Consider the following 19,229-nt stretch of genomic DNA (forward strand, 5'->3'; position numbering starts at 1 on the left):
AATAAATGCTATCCCCTCTCCTCTGCCATGAGTTCCAGCTTCTGGCCGGGCCAGCTACCAGCCTTACTGGGCTGGCAGGGGTGGGGCCCAAGGTGGGGGGTTGCTACAGGAGAACCGCAAAGGGAAAGAACCATGGTTTGGACCTTTTTTGAAAGAGACCATTCAGCTTGAGATGCAAAATCAGCTGTGAGGTAGCCCCACGCCTTCATCACCCGCCTCTTGGGGCTTAAATTTAGCCTGGTTAATTAATTAGCTCCTGCTGCCCTGGTCTACTTGAGAAGAAGCCTGGCTCAGAAGTCAGATGAGGTCAAGAACGAGCACCAAGGGGAAGTGGCCCTTTCTCCCTCTCCCTTGCCCATCCTCGATGCCAACACTTTCCACATGTTTCCTCTCCCCATTTTCCTCCTGTGATCCCATTGCTCCTCTTTTCTCCCTGGGGGCTGCAGGAAAGATGGCGTGGGTAATAGAAGAAGAGAGTAACTTGGCTGAAATCTGCTTTTGGAGGAAGGGGTCCGTGATATAACATGTGTGGGTTTCTAATGAGACTACTTAACCTTAGAGTTCAAACCCTCAAGCCAAGGAGGCAAGTGTCATTTGAGAGCCCCAGTAATAAGTTTCTTTGCAAAGATGTTGCCTGTTCTCTGAACTTGGACCCACGCTGATGCATGTACAAAGCAGGCTCTTGGCCTCCAGGATAACTGCCAAGGTCAGAGCATGACTGGGTCCATGCGAATCCTTCTGCTCTAGGGAAAAAAAGAAAATCACTCACAAACCCATCCATAATTTTTTTTTTTTTTGCTTTTTTTTTTTTGGCTGCGCTGGGCCTTTGTTGCTGCGCACAGCCTTTCTCTAGTTGCGGTGAGTGGGGGCTACTCTTCGTTGCGGTGCACGGACTTCTCACTGCGGTGGCTTCTCTTGTTGCGGAGCACGGGCTCTAGGCGCGTGGGCTTCAGTAGTTGCAGCACGCGGGCTCAGTAGTTGTGGCGCACGGGCTTAGTTTCTCCACGGCATGTGGGATCTTCCTGGACCAGGGATCGAACCCATGCCCCTGCATTGGCAGGCGGATTCTTAACCACTGCGCCAACAGGGAAGTCCCCCATCCATTATTTATGAACAGCTCTTATCCTACCAGAGAGGCAGCTGAGTATCATGGTCCTTGACTTGGACTTGAAAGCTAGATTGCCTGGGTTTGAATCCTGATTCTACCACTTCCTAGTTGTATAATCTTGTGTTAAGTTTCTTAATCTCTTTGTGCCTCAATTTTCCTCATCTGTAAAATGGGAATGGTGTTAGTATCTACCTCATAGATGCTAACAAGCACATAAAGTATTTAGAAAAGGCTTCTGGTCTCTTCCACCAAAAATTAGCTATTATAATATAGTTTTGTTAAAAGCAGTTCTTCTAATTAGGCAATAATATATTAAAGGCCTTAAAACTACGTATGTCCCTTAAGCCTGCAATTCTTCTTCTAGAACATGATCCTATGTAAAGGGCATAAAAATGCTCAGTATATATAGAAACACTTACAATTGCAAAACAATTGAAAATAACCCAAATGCCCAAACAGTAGCTTAAATTATAGTACATCCTTACAATGGAATAAAGCAGATTACAAAGAGAATGATACTTTTAAATATTTTAAAAATACAGGGCTTCCCTGGTGGCGCAGTGGTTGAGAATCTGCCTGCTAATGCAGGGGACACGGGTTCGCGCCCTGGTCTGGGAAGATCCCACATGCCACGGAGCAACTAGGCCCGTGAGCCACAGCTACTGAGCCTGCGCGTCTGGAGCCTGTGCTCCGCAACAAAAAGAGGCCACAATAGTGAGAGGCCCGCACACCGCGATGAAGAGTAGCCCCCGCTTGCCGCAACTACAGGAAGCCCTAGCACAGAAACGAAGACCCAACATAGTAATCAATCAATCAATAAATAAATCTTTAAAAAAAAAAAAAATACATATTTAGGGAAAAAAATCTAGGATATTCTCTGAAACGTCAGTTATCTCTGGGCAGTACAATTATAGGTAACTTTAATGTTCTTTTTGCTTATCTGTATTTCCCACATTGCTTATAATGAACTTGACCTTGAATAAGTCACTTAACTGCTCTGAGCCTTATCTCCAAAATGGGGATATAATAGCACTATATATATAATATGGTATCTTTCTCAAGGACTAAACAAAACTATATGTGTAAAATGCTTGGTATAGTGCCTACTATATAGCAAGGACTCAACACAGAGCAGCTGCTAGTACAGTTATGATAAATGTTACTGCTTTTTAAATAAGAAATAAGTCAAAAATGGACAATAAAAAAAGCCCAGAGTAGATGACTGTCCTGCCTGCTTCTCTCCAGCCTTCAAGCCTGTTTCATGAGCCAAAAGGCTGGGAGAAGGTCAAGCAGCAGAGTCTACCATGACTCCCTTGAGGCTGGCTGACCTCACTCTCGGTTATCCTGCCTTACCTGCCTAGGACTCCACTAGACCGTGATCTCCTAAAGGGCAGGAATGATCTGCCTCAGGCCAGTGGCAACACTCAGTAAATAAAAATTCAGCAAATATCTGCTGGCATTGTCTTTGGACCAAGAGGTGCATGTGAAGGATGATATGGGTATGAGATAGGGCTCCACAGTGAAGGGCAGGACTGGGGCCATAGGAGCCTTTCAGAGGCAGAGGCCTGGAGTAAGGGCAGGTTTCAAGTCCCTACAGCAACCTACCGTGGACCCCATGATCCATTCATCAGAATTCTTGTATATTTCCACATAGGTCCTCTTCTCTCACATTTTCGCACAGGCTGACCTCTTGGCCTGGACTGCTTATTTTCCTTCTCCACCTGGCTAATTCCTACTTTTTTTTTTTGCCACACTGCGTGTCACGCAGGACCTTAGTTCCCCAACCAGGGATTGAACCCGTGCCCCCTGCAGTGGGAGGGCGGAGTCTTAGCCACTGGACTGCCAGGGAAGTCGCAATTCCTACTTATTCTTTAAGGCTCAGCTTCAAGGAACATCTCCTCTTGGAGGCCACAGCCTTCCACTTGCCTTAATAACTCAGGCTGTGAGGGACATCTCTCAGGACTCCCTCACTGGTTCAGGCTTGTAAGGTCACCAAAATGCCCTAAGGATTCCCTCACCCAGCCCATCTTACCCATCCCAGGGAAAAGAGCTAAAAACCACAACAGGGGAGATTCAAATTAGGTATCAGGAAGAGCTTCTTGGAAACAGGTGAAAGGCACTGGAATGACTATCTGAAGACAGAAAAGAAGAAAGACCTTTAAGGGGTCTTTCCCATCCTTCCAGGTCAGAGCAGTGGAAGCTTCATTCAGGTAAATGAAAGATGCGGAGGTGCCTCAGGTGCTTGAGGGCCAGGGTTATCGAAGGGTGAGGGTTTACCTGCTGGAGCATCCTGCTTCAATGTGGTCAGCCAGGGTTCTGGGTCGCAGGCACAAGGAGTGCTATCCACCTGGTCATGGGGGCACAGGCTGGGGCATGAGTCCTGCAAAGGGCTCAGTTCTTGAGGAATCTCTGAGACGAATCACCCTAGAGCCTGTGGCATGAGAGAGAAGACAAGGGGCACACACAGGTGAGGGCTTCTCCAGGATGACTCACTCCTGCTCCTCCCACCAAGCAGGAGGAACCAAAATGAGAACCAGGGCGAGCCTGGGCAGAGAGGGAGAGTCTGTCCCGCCCCCTGCCAATGAAGGAACAGGGGAAACTTACAGGAGCCTCCAGAGGCGCCCTGGGCTCCTTCAGGGCCAGTTTTACTACGGGGTTTGAGGTGGGGCTGCAAATCTTCTGGGTCAGCGTACCATGCAGGATGAGGACACCGGAAGACAGAGATGCCTCGTGCCCTATCCTCTCCAGCACACAGAAATGTCCTATCTTAGTACAGCCAGTAGTCAGTGGGGCAGGGAGGCTGGAGTCAACTTTTGATGTTCCAGGAAAGCTGCTGTGTGGGACGGAAGCCACAGCTCAGTCCTTCACTAGTAAGCCATCACACCTTCCCCACCCACCTTCATTCCTCATCTTGTCTACCTCACAAGGAGTGGCTGTGAAGGGCAACCAGGTGAAAGCACCCTACAAAGTACAAATCTGAATATTCATTCAGAGGAGAAATACTGTTAGTACTAAGGATGGATGATCCATTTGGGAGCACTAGTCAGGTGGAACAGTTCAGTGTCAACTTTAAGAAGGTGAAGATTTCAGAGGAGGGGAACCCGTTCGAGAGAGGGGTGTTGCGAAGCTGGGCTTAGGCCAATCTCTGAAAAACTGTAAGTGACTCATAGACGTGGAATTTCCCAGGCTTCACACCTCCCCAGCAAGGAAGGATGAGGATGAGAATGAGGGGTGTCAGCAATGAATTGACCTTGGTGGAGACTTTCTTGAGGCCCTGAATACATCTAGCCTTTGAAAGAACTCAGGGATAGGGGCTCCCATGGAAACTGGAAAAACGACAATTCAGGCAGAGGAGGGCATCAGGACTGTGGTGGACACATTCACCCTGGACACTGACGGTACCCCATCCAGGGCACAGCCATGCAGAGGGCTCCAGAGACTCAAGGCCAACAAAGTTCCCTCAACTAGAAACTCATCTTAAGAGAGAGGATCAGAGGGGAACACAACAGGTTGTAGGGTTAGAATCCAAAGCCCACAACCCCTCAAAAGCAGTTCACAAGACCCCTCGAAGCCTTATTCCGTTCCCTCATTTGCAAAAAGGACTACTAATACCCAGACCTCACAATGCTGAGTTAAGGATCAAATGGGATAGTACCTCTGAGACCGCTTTGCAAATGTTGGTTATTACAATGCAGGGTCCACTTCTTGCCAGAATCAAGTCAGATTAGAGCGGTTTTCTCCAGCTCTCCCAGCTCTTGCTCCCTGTCGGCTTCGCGATTACCAGCCAAGAGTTTCTGGTAAGGGTGTGACCACTGTGGGCAGGAGGGAGACGGTAATGAATAGATGAAAACCCCTAGTCAGGACAGGCGGCAACCTGAACATCAGCTCTCCCCCTCCCTCCTCCCCTCCAGCCTCTGGTTCTTCCTCGGCTCAGACGACAGTGGGAGGGCAGACGAGAAGAGCAGGGTAAGGGTCCTGGGAGCCCCGCCCCCAGGTTCCCGGCGGGAACGGGCACTCCTTGTCCCCGCGAGGTGCCCGCCGGGCCCAGGGCTGGGATGCCGCTCCGGAAGCACCTGGCACGGGGACAGTATGTCCTTCCTGGGAAGGTGGACGTGACCTCGGCCAAGGGCGCGGCTGCCCCGACGCCTCCCCGGGCCAGCCGCCCCCTCCCAGGTCCCTAGGCAAGGAGAGGAGAGGAGAGGAGCAGGAGCGGGACCTTTCCCCCACCCCGGGCCGCCCCCTGCCGGCTCGGTGGTGAGTGACTATGAAAGGTCCTTGTTCTGGAAAAAGGCAAAGAGCTGGGCTACCTCCTCCTGGGATACGAGAGGGTCAAAAAGAAAAGAGCAAAGGGAGGGGAAACGGCTTTTTGGAAAGGGGAGGGAGAGACGCCCCCTTCTTCCCCAGCGCCGCGGGGGCCCACCGGCCTCCCCTGTCCCTTCGGGCACGCAAAGGGCTTCGGGCCCGTCTTGGGGTGGCACTCACCGGTCCCACGGCCTGAGCCGCCGAGCGTGCGGCCCCCGCCGGCCAGACTGGAAAGGCAGACGGGCGGGCCGGGTGAGGCGGCGGGAAAAGCCCGGGGAGGAAGGGCGGAGGCGGGGGCAGGAGACAGCCGGAGAGAAGGGAAAGCTGGGAACGCCGGGTCGCAGCCGCGGGCTACAGTTGGGGCCAAGTGGCCGGGAACCGGCACGCTCCTCCCTTGGGGCGGGGCGCGCACTCGCGGCGCGGGGCGCACGTGGCCCGTCCGGGTCGCCGGCATCCGGAGTTGGGGGCTCGCTCCGGGACAAAATATTCTGAGAGCCTGGGGTAAGATGCGGGGGAGAAGGGAGGGAGGGCTTCAGGGTCTCCGGGCCCTCGCGGGGCTGTGGGTCTCTCCGTAGGGAGACCAGGCGCCCTGGCCACCCCCACCCCCCACTGACGAGGCCTCGCCATGGGGTCTGAGGGCCAGTGGTGAGGTGCGGGAAGCGCCTTTCCCGCCCGACCTCCTCTGACCGACCTGCCCGAGGCCAAGGCCCGAGAGCACCTGGGCTAGGCAAGCCCTTGACAGGGAAGGACGCGCATGGGGAGCCTGCGGGGCGTGGGAAACGAGCACTCTCGTGGGCGGGGACGCGCGTGAGGGGCCGGCTCAGAAGCGCAGGCCGCCGGGCGTCAGCCGGAAGCGCTGTTCGGGAGGCGGAAGCGGCTGGCTCGCGCGTGTCCCGCCCTTGCGGGGGTACCCCGCGCCCCGGCTCTCTTACGGGACCCTCTACCTCTGGGCGCAGAGACCACCAGGAACACGTGAGGTAACGGCCGGCGCGGCCAGGGAGCGTGTCTGTCGGGAAAAGGGCTCTTTTATTTTTAAAGGCCAGCAGGTTTGGATCGATTTGTTCTCGGGAGGTAATGCTGCTGGGCCCAGATAGGCCATCACGTATGCATGCATTCTTTTATTCAATATGGTTCTTTGGCCAACAAATGTGTTCTTCCCAGGTGCCACTTTTCAGACATGGATACGTGGCAGAGAGGTGTTTTATATCCCTTTAAAACAATTAACACTAGTGTGTACTTTACGGACCCCTACTCCTCCTCCACGATTAGCATCCATTCTACCTACCTACACCTTAACCTGTAAATGAGGTAAGGAGCAGCCTGGGGCTCAGGAGATCACTGGAGGATTCGTATTTTGTACTAGAAGCAGGAGATTCAGAGAGGCTCAGGACAGAAACCAAGGCCCCCAACTCCAAAGTGTACTTAAATACCTTCTCTTTCCCTGTCCCTCTTCTCCTCCCGTCTCAGATTTGACTCTAAATCATTAGTGAGGTGTATTCAATTTTCATTATATTATCTTCATGACCTTTACATGCTTTGTAGTAGGAATTTCTATCCTACCGTGAGTCCACTCTCAGGTTTTGTATCTCACATTCACTTTCTTTGTGAGTCTGCCTTATACTGAGAATAGCTAAAGCTTTTTAACCAGTTATTTCATACTATTAGTATGACATCCTTATCCTCATATATTAGTGTTAGGCTTCTTCCAGCAATCCTTGTAAGGGGAATCGCAAGTCCTGGGTTCTGCTCCGAAACTCAGGAATAAGAGTAAAATCAAGTCAGGTGCATATTTATGCAAATTACCAAGTCATGTACATATATATGCCAGTTCCACAGGAACGTTGCTTTCCACAAATGCATCTTAGTTCTCCTACCAGGGATCGAACCCGTGCCCCCTGCAGTGGAAGCAGAGTCTTAACTACTGGACCGCCAGATTAGCCCCATCCCTTTGCTCTTGTTTTCACAGGAAGAAGAAAAAATGTCTCAGAAGCAGATGAAGGAAGCTTTTGTCAGTAACCACAATGGAACGAGCGTGCTGGAAATCACCGAGGGCTTGTGCTTGCCTGCACTCTGTATCCTGTGTAGAGGGCTCCTGATCATTCTCTCACAGCACTTATGTTCTTCTTCACATACCTGGAGAACTCGATTCTTCATTGACTTTGCTTTCCTAATAGTTCCCCTGGTGACCACTTTGACCATTTTCGCTTCATTTGTCCTCCTTGAGTATCTCATTGTAATTATCTTTGGGGCAGTGCTGCTCTATGAAACATACTGCAGGAGAACTTGCTATGCCAGAATGCCTGTCGGGAAAATCCTTGAAAAATTCTTGAAAATCAGTCTAGAATCAGAATACATTCCAGCCATCTCCTGTTTCCGTGTGATTAACAGTGCATTTACTGCTGTTGCCATTTTGGCTGTGGACTTCCCTCTTTTTCCCAGAAGATTTGCCAAAACCGAGCTCTATGGGACAGGAGCAATGGATTTTGGAGTAGGAGCCTTTATTTTTGGGACTGCAATGGTTTGTCCAGAGGTTAGGAGAAAATATACAAAAGGGTCCAGACTTTGTTATCTTACAAAGTCATTGTACTCTGTTTGGCCATTAGTCTTCCTAGGAATGGGACGATTAGTCGTTATAAAATCCATAGGCTATCAGGAACATTTAACTGAGTATGGAGTTCACTGGAATTTTTTCTTTACCTTAATAGTTGTGAAATTGATAACATCACTGCTTTTGATTATTTTTCCCCTAAATAAATCCTGGATTGTGGCTATCAGCATTACTGTATTCTACCAGCTAGCCCTTGATTTTACCCCACTGAAAAGGTTAGTTTTGTATGGCAGTGATGGCAGTGGCACAAGGGTTGGTTTATTAAATGCCAACCGAGAAGGAATAATCTCTGCCTTCGGGTATGTGGCAATACACATGGCTGGTGTTCAAACAGGATCATACGTACTTAAAAAAAGATCACATATCAAAGACTGGCTAAAAGTAGCATGTTATATTCTATTGACAGCTATTGGCTTCTTCATATCTCTTTACATAGTTCAGGTAAATGTAGAAGTAGCATCTCGAAGAATGGCCAATTTAGCCTTTTGTATTTGGATAGTTGCTTCTTGCCTGATCCTTCTTAGTAGTTTATTACTGGGTGATATAATTTTGAATTTTGCCAAATTTCTAATTAAAGGGGCAACAGTACCATGTTCTTGGAAACTTATCCAGTCACCTGCTGCAAATAGAAAGCATTCAGAATCTCTAGTCTCTGAAGCTGAAAGAAAGGAACCCACTCTTTGTTTAATCACAGCAATGAACAGAAACCAGTTAATTTTTTTCTTGCTGTCAAATGTAACAACTGGCCTAGTCAACCTGTTGGTAGATACATTACACAGCAGTACCTTGTGGGCCTTATTTGTACTCAATCTCTACATGTTTACCAACTGCTTAGTTATATATGTGCTGCACTTGCAAGATAAGACGGTAAAATTTTGGTGATCAGTACAGGTAGTATATATTTTGAGCAATATTATTTTAATGAGAAAGAATAAATATAAAATGGGCTTTTGGCAACTCAGTGTTAAGTGTATTTTATTATAAAATTTTCATTCCTACTCTAACAGTAGTGATGCTTAATATTTTAAATGTATCTCAACACCATGTAAAACAAACCAATACAGAAGAAACAAAGCCTTTTGACTTGTTAGAATATTTATAAATTTCAGTATTTTAAAGAAATTGTCGTGTTTACAGTTGTGATACTGGAAGATTGGAGGGTGAGGAGGAGGATTTTTACTTTCCATCTTTTTTTTTTAATAAATTTATTTATTTATTTTATTTTTGGCTGTGTTGGGTCTTCATTGCTGCGCGCGGGCTTTCTCTAGTTGCGGTGAGCGGGGGCTACTCTTCGTTGTGGTGTGCAGGCTTCTCATTGCGATGGCTTCCCTCGTTGAGGAGCACGGGCTCTAGGTGCACAGACTTCAGTAGCTGTGGCTCACGGGCTCAGTAGTTGTGGCACGCAGGCTCTAGAGCGCAGGCTCAGTAGTTGTGGTGCACGGGCTTAGTTGCTCCACAGCATGTGGGATCTTCCCGGACCAGGGCTTGAACCCGTGTCCCCTGCATTGGCAGGCGGATTCTTAACCACTGCGCCACCAGGGAAGCCCCTACTTTCCATCTTATATCACCTATTATTCTGTATTTTTTATTGTATGTATTTTATAACATTTACATTAAAATATCTCAGTTGTGGAACTGTCAACACTACTGCTCAATTTTAGTCTTTTTAAGAAACCTCAGTATAAGAAAGCAAATATTTAAAATCAAATACCTATAAAGTCAGAAAACAGTTAAATGCTCCATAGAATAGACTGAATTATTTGTTGTGGTTTATATACTTAATAATTATGGACAATAGTTTTGCCTTGAGACAAAACTGTTGTCTCAAGGCAAAACTATTCATTTTTTTAGCCTACTCTCTCTCTGCTAGGGATGATAAGCAAAAATTTCCTGATATCTTGGAGCCTGCAATCTAATGGGGGAAACACATGAAACAACTGTTATAAACTGTGGTAAGTCATGAAGTATAGGTTGCCAAGAGTGTCAAATCAAGAATTGACTTTACAGTAGAGTCAAGAAAGTTCTCCCCGCAGATGGTATTTTTTGAGCTAGAGCTGATGGTTGGGATGAGGAGTTAGTGTTTCTGTATCTGCAGAGTAGAGGGGCATATGCTGGTAAGGGAGGGGGTAAACAGCAAATATGACTATTATACTAATTAGTTTACTCCAATTTGTTATATTGATGATGGCTAATTTGGTATTTATGTGGCATTTTATCCTTGCTAACTACAATCAGTTATATTTGGAGGTAATCTATTATTGAAAGAAGTTTCCCCCTAAGAAAATCAGTCTATTGAATAGTTATATAGCTATAAAAACAAAAGTCAAATTTTATTTTCAATTGAAAAGGAAGACTTGAGGGACTTCCCCGGCGGTCTGGTGGTTAAGCCTTCGACTTTCAATGCAGTGGGTGTGGGTTCAATCCCTGGTCGGGGAGTTAGGATCCCACATGCCTCAGGGCCAAAAGAACAAAAATGTAAAACAGAAGCAATAGTGTAACAAATTCAATAAAGACTGAAAAAAAAAAAAAAAGACTTGAAATTTAACCAATAAGATTATAGTATGTAAATTAAGCATGACTAGGAAAGGTGATTGGTTTTCCTGCTGTCACAGTGCTAATACCCTACAACTTACCTGTTCAAAGCATTCATAGGAGGCTGAGAGGCTCTAACCATATTGTCCTCTCATTAAAAAAATAGTAATTTAAAGTATTTGATGACTTAATGAGCATGTGTCTAATTGGTCTGCTGCTTCTTGTCCTAGGTCTTAAATATCTCTCAGTAAGTTTGTCTCCCAGTTATAGACATTGAATCATAACTAAGAACGAGATGTACTGTGTGTTTATTCCACCTCCAATTAGGAAAGTCAGGTAAGAGAAAGCTAATGAAATTGCAGTAATAAAAACAGAGAAATTAATTTAAAAAAAGAGACCATTCTGACTTGATTTTAGTTTATAGAAGAGAAAGAGATCATTCAATAAAGGTTTATTGAGTTCCAGTGTGCCAGATATAGGTCCCGGGGGAAACAACAGAAAATAAGACCCAGCCCTCAAGGAGCTTACATTTTAACTTGTGGATCTTATTCTTCCTTTAAAATTTTTTTAGTGGGGAAAATGTACCTCTGTTTTTGACAGATAGAACACAACTTCCCACTGTCAGGTCATGAAAAAGAAAACCCAACTCACAGATACTCAGATCTGGACAACTGTGGCAATTTAAATAACATCCTGCTGTTGATTTTGCTACCACATAAAACAATGTGGTTATTATAGTGAAAACAACAGTATGTATTCTAATGAATTTTCAACTATCAATTTTGAGGACAGAGAAGGGAGGGGGAGAGAGAAGAAAGGAAGAATATAATCTAGTCTAGGACCTTATCCTATGACCTTCAGAAAGTGACTCATTCCCATGCCTTTAATTTTACACAGTTAGAAACTGGGGATGTCTACCACATATATATTAATAGCTTTGTGTTCAGAAGGTGACAATTTTATTTTTATTGAGCACCTTGTCCAATAGGTTGTATAAATTATACAAAAACATACTTTGCTCCCTAGGAATTTGTATAGTCTATGAAGATAGGAGTATAAGGAACAAATCAATATTCTTCATTTCTTTTAAACCCAGGTAGCTTGGAGACTAGTCATATCTCATTTATGTCTGAGTTTTGTGCTTGCCTTCTCACACATTGTGGACCTCCCAGAGAAGAAAAAGAATGGTATTTTGCTGATAACTTACCACATCTCCATCACACCAACTGTTCTTTATGAGGTACCAGCAAAATGTCTTCTGCTGTTGACTGCCCGCTCTTTCTTGGCCTTTAAAATTCTTTAGCCTTGCCCTTCACATTGCCAATATCGAAATTTAAAAAAGGCAACAACTGGCTTTTTTATGCAGTCATTTATTTTGTCAATTAAAGGTAGGCTCTCTGAGGCAGATACTTAGTCATGAAATATTTGCTGCAGCACTAAATATTATATTTGCTTAGTTGAAGATAGACCAATAGCGAAAAAGAGTGCCTGCTCTAAAATGAAGATGCATAGTTAAAATGTCTAAAAATTGTTTTACAGGGAAATAATTTCCTAATCATTTTCCCCTGAAATGGTTTTATCACATTTGTAGCGCCCAGGCTACCTCCTTGAGAAAGAGCAATTTATCAAGCAAAATTAGCTTTTTAGCCTTACAGTAAGTACTTACTAAATACCTATAGTATGTGAAACATTGTCCAAAGATACTAAGCAGTGTGCTCAGTGGATCTAAAAGACAAATCCAAATCAGGGAAAGTAATCTCAGATGGAAGGAGACTGTTGTGGTCTCCTCGTTTTGTTACTTTTTATATCTGGGTTTTAATGCCTTTTCTAACTTAGATTTAAACCCCCAGGGTGAATACTCTTTCTTTGCTAGTACCCAGTGTGTACTCAGTAATGAAAGTTATTAAAGTTAGCACCTATATATTGAACTTGTCATTTTCAATGTCCTTTACCAACCGGGTCATCCAAAGGAAGTTTAAAAGGTATAAAGTAGGCACATTAACTGACATAGTCTTTATAGGAGCACCTACAGATCTTAAAAGCCACAGTATTCTTTTTTTCCTTAGGAGCGTTTTACATAAAACACAAGATTCTCTAAAAATGTGCAGATTTTGGCTATGTAGTCTAACTTGTCAGAATCTACATGCACATCCTATATGCCTATTGAATTTAAGCTAAGGACCATACACTGTTCTGCTCTCCTAACATGGCCAAAGACATAAATACTTACTGGATAATCACACCTTTGGGACTGAACAATGGTTCTTCCAGTTTATTATGTCACCTAACCTAACAGTGACCACACAATGTCATAAGTCAACGTGGCTATGGGGTTGCACGCACTATGGGGTTTTTTGTTGCGAATCTCTACGGTTTCATGTGGTGTCCAAAATACTTTTTAAAGATCAGATCACAGCTCTAGCCTATTCTACCAGGATTAGTTAGTTGTAAGAGCAGCAAATGTATTGATCCTTAAAATCATGAAGACTTTCATAGGCACAATACTTTCCAACAACTATATTGGCCTCCAAAGCCTTCAGGGTAGGAACCGAGTACATGATGGCAGTGTCTTGACAGCAGCTCTGCTTCTCACGAGAGGGTCAGAGGGAAGGGCCTTTGGCCAGCACCAGCACTTTGCCCAAGGGAATCGGTGTCCTTTCTGAGCCTCTTATTAATATTAACCCAGTCCAAGAAGTTTCTCTGCCCAGGACGCATACACAAGCCACTCTCCACATAGTCTTCTATTTGTCTCTAGTGTAACAACGACAACAAAAAGCTGTCAGCACTTAAATATTTTCTGTCCCCTCGGCGGGATCGCGACTTGAGTCTGGGAAGCAGTAATGCGGAAGGCTCCTGGTAGATCAGGGGGTCAGGGAAAGCGGCGTCAAGGACCCAGAGTTTGTCCCTTAGCCCCCAGATGCACGTCTCCCCTCCCTCACTCCCACCTTTTGCTCTCACTGATTTGGAAAGCCTCAGCTCCTCCCCACTTACCCAAGTCCTCACTTGGCCCCGACCCTCGGATCGGCCCTGAGTCACCTCGGCTCCGCTCCCTTCGCCCTTCGGCCCTCGGGACAGCGGTTTCCAGCCCCGCGCAGCGGAAGACTGAGTTTAGGCTTACTCATTCCTCCTAGCAGCCCTATTTCGTATTTGTCTGAGTAGCTAGGCTCAGTGGAGGGTGCCGGTCACGCGTTGGAGACAGCCGGGGGAGCACCCCGGGGAGCACCCCACCTCCCCACCCCCTCCGCTAGGTCTTCGAAAAAGGCGACACAGGACCGTGGGTCTGGAGTCTCGCGAGAGGAGGCGGGGCCCCCGACCGGCGCTCTCGGCCCCTCCCTGCCCCACCCTCCCCACGTCCCCCGCCTTCCCTCCCCCACTCCCCGTGGCGCCGGCGGCTGACTGAACCTGGAGAGGAAACGGCATTCGGAGCCGCGCTCCCGCCCAGGCCGGCCCTGACGCGGGCCTTGTCAGGCGGTAACGGGGAGCCGAGGTGGGGGTCAGGGAGGCGACCACGAAAACGGTGCAGGTCAGAACCGAGAGGCCTCCTCCGAGAAGAGCTAGGAAAGGGTCTGAGCCTCCCACCTCAGACTCCGCAGAGCTGAGGCGGGGTCGACCCCTCCCAGGGGCGGGGTCGCGCTGGGCAACTGCAGCCCAGGGGACTCACTGGGCGGGGCGCGCCCTTAAAGGGGGAGAAGGAGCTGGGGAGCTGGGGGCTGAGGGCACCCGGGCAGCGGGCTGCGGGCAGTGGAGCGGAGGCCGGGAGTGGGGTTCTAGAGCCGGTACTCCGCTGACGGGCTAGGGAAGCCCCGGGGCCAGCGGGTCCCCTTCGCCTCTCCTTTGGACCCTGACTGGAGGCCGGCGGGGTGGGGGTGGGGGGTAGGGAGGGAGAGCGGCGCGAGGGGGCGGGTCCCGGCGCTGCTCGGCGCTGATTGGCTGAGCGTGTGTGGAATCGGGTGATGGGAAACGCAGCTCAGATCTCCCGTCCCCTCCTGCTCCTCTCCCTCCCCCCCGTAGCGAATGTGCTGCGCGGCGGCGGGTGCTTACGCTCGCGGGGTTTGGCTGTTGCAGGCAGGAGCTGGGAGGAGGCTGCAGCGGCAGGAGCGGCGGCGGCGGCAGCAGCTGGGAGGAGGTGGTGACGGTGGCAACGGCAGCGTCGGGGACGATGGCGCGACTGGTGGCAGTGTGCAGGGACGGGGAGGAGGAGTTCCCCTTCGAGAGGAGGCAGATTCCCCTCTACATAGACGACACCCTCACGGTGAGCGGGCCGGGCCGGGCCAGGCTCGCCGCTCCCCTGGCAGCTGTTTCCCCTCCTCCCCCTCCCCCAGGCCGAGCGCTGCGCACTGGAGAAAGAGTGTGTTGCAACTCCTAGGCGAGGCCTCTCCGGCAGGCCCCGCAAACTCGCCTTTGCAGTGGGTCGCTCGCTAACCTTTGCGGGGCCCCAGGCTAGCGCTCCGTACGCACTTTGAGCCCCTCTCCCCAGCTCTTCCTTCTTTTTTCAACCCTCCAGCTTCACCCTTTCCCTTTAGCAGGCGGTGCTTTTGCCAAAGCACGCGCCTCGGAGACGGGTTGAAGGATCTTGGGCGTCAAGGGCCTATCCCTTACAGAAACCACCTACCCTCGGGGAGGCTTAATTATCTGGAAATGTCGCAGCTGCACTGCTACCTGTCTATTTTCTGTCTTAATACTACAGCTCTTCATAAGCATAATTACTGAGGGCAGAGTGACATGCTCTTGCACAGTAAAGATTCCACTAAAATGATCTGATTTCGATATAGTCTCAGTATGCCCGTACATTAAAACTCTTCGAAATGATTGTATTGCTAGGCCATGACTCTTCAAAACGGGCTTTCTTGTCATTAGTTATTCTTTACAAGTAGCCTTTTCTAAGGAAGCAAAGTGATTGAATGTGTAAGAGCATTATAAAAAGCTGATTGCTCATCTTGAACGTCAAAACCCAGTTCTGAGTAGTTTTCCTTTTTAGCGTGGTACAGCATTACAGACCCTCTGCCCTGTGTTGCTGTAGTATTTCCTTTAAAAGGAAATGGTAGAAATTTGAATTGAATCTGAACAGGAAATGAGTGCAGTTGCTTGCCACAATTTCTTAAGAAATGAAATGAACCTTTTCTGAATATCTTGAAATCTGCGTTTTGATGATGCTGAAGCTTTGGATTATACATTTGCCTGCTTTGATAAGGTGTTAAGTGTCTTCATCGTAGCACTTTTGGCTTTTTTCCTTTTCAAAGGCAGTTGATCTGTTTTGTTCCTGAATTTCTTTTTTGCAAATATCTACTGAACTTTTTTCAAATTTTGTATAAAATGCAAGTCATTGTAGAGATGCCAGTCTATGCCTTTCTGTTTGCCAGTCTCAGTTAAGACTTGATTGAGCTGCAGCACCTTTAAAAGGATTAGAAGAGCTATTGAATGACTTAATTTGTTAGAACTTTTTAAGTGAAAGCATCTATAATTATCCAAGTGCATTTTTTTTTTTTTGTGGAAAAAGGTAGAATGATTTGGGCTGATATAAGGTAAATAGAATTTGTGTTGATGAAGTAGAAAGTGTACTTGTATGCCTTGGTCATGATTTCTGCACTTTTTGCATTAAAAGTATAATGGACTTGTATTTTAATTAGTTTTTTAAAAAACTAACACTGATCAAATTAAATGATGCATTTCTCAGTTTGAAAACTAATATGAGTTCATGTGTTGATATTTTCTTTCTTCTCTCTCCCTCCAACACAGACACTTTTCTAGAGCACGTAGTTTGGTATCAACCTTTTATGTTTATTGTCCCAGAAAGCCTTTGAAGTTAAAAAAAAAAAAAAAGAGTTCTGTGTGTTTGGACATAAGATTACTATTGAGTGTATACTATCAAAACGGGAAATCAAACATAAGTTTGAGTATTTACAAAAATTTAAAAGACACTGATTCTCCTTATGCTCACATAATCACCTTTAATGTGAATGTAGCATTGATACATCCATCATCTAGTGCTTTAAAATAGTCAACTTTGGGGGTTTTATACTGTATTCTCTGTACAATGATGAATTTCCAAAATTTTCCATAGAAAAAGAGGTAACCTGCCCTGTGATTTTTTATTGTACTTATTTCTCTAGAGAAGTTGGGATTGGACTGACCTGGTGGTTGAGTTTTGTTTTTATTGTATTGTGGACTTGTGACCCAGGCAAATAAAATTTAGGCTTACTCAACTATCTTAAAATACCATTTTATTTAGGAAAAGGTGCAGTTTTTTTTTTTTACTGTGGAAGGGTTTTTATCACTAGGGAATGAGTGGGACTATTTATTGCGTTGTTATGGAACTTATGCATGGTCTTTGAATGCTGGTTAGTGAAAAATCTTGTCAAGAATGCATCATATTTAGGGAAACAAGTTTCAGAACCATTCTACCAAACACTACTTAAAGGAATAATGTAGAGCAAACACCTGTTGGGGAAGAGGGAGGGGAGAAGCCTGCAGCAGAGGGTTATGCATGGGTCCATTGTTAGTTTGATGGCATTGTCATCCTGAAGTTAACTTTTGGTTTGGTCTTTGTTCCTAGGGTCTGTAGGGAATACACTGAGGAAACATTGTGTGATCATTATTTCAAGTAGTCTTAGAATCTTGTTAGCTTCTAGATGTTAAGTCTAGTTGTAATGTTTACAATCAGTTACAAATATTTATCGTTTTAGTAACAGAAGCTGAAACCTCTAGCCTTAGGTAAACTGGGCGATTTTAAGTTGGATTTGTAAAATGAAATTAACAAGCTTGTATGTGAGGAAGTAGCCTCCTCTTTTATGTGGTATGTTGTAGCCACATTTAAAAGACTCATAAGGAAGTTTAGTGGGTTTGAATACTTGAGTACAGTGCTAATGTAGGTGTATTTCAGAAAATCTCAAATAAGTAAACTGGTGGAATATTCAGGAAAGTGTTATGCTATGTAGCCAAAATGCTTTTCAGTGTTATTAGAATTATAGAATAGCAGATGGACAGAATACAGATTTTATTTTAAAGGCATCTTTGAAGAATTAAGATTTTTAAAGTATTTTTAAAGGAATTAATAGTCAAAATATATACTCCTTATAAAATAATCTTGAAAAATAATTGCAAAACAAATAAAACAAATTATCCTTAACACTACTTCCCAGAGATAGCTAAGAATATAGCAGCATTTGGTGTAGTTCCCATCATAGACACACACAGATGCAGAATTGAGATGTATCGTTTTCTGTAACACTTTATAAGTTGCTTTTTTCTCACTAAATGTAATATTGAGAACATTTTCTGTTGTCATTCTTAAACAGCTTTAGTGGCCATGTAATACTTTGTTGTGTGACATTCCATAATGTAATCATTCTCCCTTTGTTGGACATAGAGGTGGTTCTAGTTTTTACTATGAATAATACTCTAAGAATATAAATAATGCATAAATCTTTGCATTAACAATTTTTTTTCAGGGTTTTGGAGGAAAATTACTGTATCAAAGGATAAAAACCTTTTATAAAATTCTTGATGCATACTGTCAGATTGCTACAATATTTCTGGAACATAGTTTACCCTTCTAATTCAAACCAATCTAAAAGGGACTAGAAACTCTGATAAGGGTTTTTGATTGAGACTTAAAAAAGATTTAAAAATGTAGCATATCCTCTTGGGGATTAGGTATTTAGCGTCAGTTAGAAGTTTAGTATTTATTGTTTGCTTTCAACTCTTGATTAAATATTTAATTTACCAAAGGTGATAGATGTTGCAGGTGGCTGTGAGGATAAGGAAGTAAAAAAGTAAAACTAAAGGGACAATGATTTTTAATAAATACAAGCTTAGTATTGTTGGGTTAGAGCTTGTGAGAATGTGCTAAGAACAGATTATTTGTGGTCAGGTGAAACCAGGACAGATACTTAAGAGTGAAAGTGGGTAATGGATTCAATAAACTTTATAAAGCAGTAATTGCAGGACAATGACTTGTTCTATCTTTGGCTAGCTAGGGATAGGCAACTTCATCATGAAGCCAAACACTAATGATTCCTCTGTGAGACCACACCTGAAATACTTTACATGACTGTTCCTTTAGGTAACTTGGACTCTGAAGACTAAGTCAAGGAAGTGGTTTTAGAGAATGGGGAAAAATAGTGCTGCTATCCTCTATCTTCTTCTTTTTCTTTTTTCCCTTTTTCTTATTGTGGTGTCATCATTGAAGAGCATATAGTGATTGGCCAGTAAACAGCAAGGTAAAAAGCCATTGTCCTAAGTGAAAGGCAAGGACAGTAATTACTTAGTGTGAGTGCAAAGTTTCTAACCCGGTGGTATTGAGTATGTACAAGAGAAAATTTAGTATTATCCAAGCCAGGGAAACCCAGGAAAGATGCAGTAATAGACCTGATCTTGACATTTATCTGTACTAGTTAGGTGAAAATGAAATGGTTGGAAATGAGGGTTTTTTTGTTTTTTTTTAAGTTTTAACCCTGTTTATAGACTTTTTAAAAAGGATTCCTAAAGTAGGTATTATCCATTAAATTTTATATACATATATATTTTAAAGGTCAGCTGGTAGGTCTCAATATGTTAGGTGTATTCTTTGACCTCTGCTTTAATTTTTTTTTCCTATAAATTTATTTATTTATTTATTTTTGGCTGTGTTGGGTCTTCGTTGCTGTGCGCAGGCTTTCTCTAGTTGCGGTGAGCGGGGGC

At 45.2% G+C, this 19,229-nt stretch overlaps 3 protein-coding genes across 17 annotated transcripts in view; 2 read left to right on the plus strand and 1 right to left on the minus strand.

Annotated features, from left to right (window-relative positions):
- The window catches only part of MYO19 (myosin XIX), a 35,227-nt gene extending 29,047 nt beyond the window's left edge, over window positions 1-6,180 (minus strand). Inside the window, exons 1-4 of one of the 4 annotated variants that reach the window (XM_068531489.1) lie at window positions 6,102-6,180; window positions 5,591-5,906; window positions 4,764-4,920; window positions 3,386-3,539 (exon numbers count right to left, since the gene is read on the minus strand). In XM_068531489.1, the coding sequence (XP_068387590.1) occupies window positions 3,386-3,397 (12 nt within the window). In that variant the 5' untranslated portion in view covers window positions 3,398-3,539; window positions 4,764-4,920; window positions 5,591-5,906; window positions 6,102-6,180. Of the gene's footprint in view, window positions 1-3,385; window positions 3,540-4,763; window positions 4,921-5,590; window positions 6,060-6,101 lie in introns of those variants that run through there. The other 3 variants (XM_068531488.1, XM_068531490.1, XM_068531491.1) reach the window with 3 other exon arrangements.
- On the plus strand, window positions 5,747-9,221 carry PIGW (phosphatidylinositol glycan anchor biosynthesis class W). 2 transcript variants are annotated; one of them, XM_068531493.1, is made up of 2 exons: window positions 5,747-5,911; window positions 7,377-9,221. In XM_068531493.1, the coding sequence occupies exon 2, from the start codon at window positions 7,389-7,391 to the stop codon at window positions 8,898-8,900; it is 1,512 nt and encodes a 503-aa protein (XP_068387594.1). In that variant the 5' UTR covers window positions 5,747-5,911; window positions 7,377-7,388; the 3' UTR covers window positions 8,901-9,221. The 2 variants fall into 2 exon arrangements, with proteins under 2 accessions (XP_068387594.1, XP_068387593.1); XM_068531492.1 differs by lacking the exon at window positions 5,747-5,911 and adding an exon at window positions 5,976-6,387 and having other exon boundaries at window positions 7,377-9,220.
- A 4,706-nt stretch (window positions 9,222-13,927) lies between these two features.
- Window positions 13,928-19,229, plus strand: part of GGNBP2 (gametogenetin binding protein 2) — a 31,350-nt gene continuing 26,048 nt past the window's right edge. For 9 of the 11 annotated variants that reach the window (XM_068530258.1, XM_068530263.1, XM_068530262.1 and 6 more), the window contains exons 1-2: window positions 13,928-14,073; window positions 14,616-14,802. In XM_068530258.1, the coding sequence (XP_068386359.1) occupies window positions 14,710-14,802 (93 nt within the window). In that variant the 5' untranslated portion in view covers window positions 13,928-14,073; window positions 14,616-14,709. The remainder of the gene's footprint in view (window positions 14,074-14,615; window positions 14,803-19,229) is intronic. The other 2 variants (XM_068530259.1, XM_068530260.1) reach the window with 2 other exon arrangements.

Source organism: Eschrichtius robustus, chromosome 20 (assembly GCF_028021215.1).
Source record: "Eschrichtius robustus isolate mEscRob2 chromosome 20, mEscRob2.pri, whole genome shotgun sequence".
Lineage (NCBI taxonomy): Eukaryota > Metazoa > Chordata > Mammalia > Artiodactyla > Eschrichtiidae > Eschrichtius > Eschrichtius robustus.

Coding starts and splice junctions, on each gene's coding strand:
- PIGW (XM_068531493.1), top strand. CDS start 7,389: ATGTCTCAGAAGCAGATGAAGGAAGCTTTTGTCAGTAACCACAATGGA.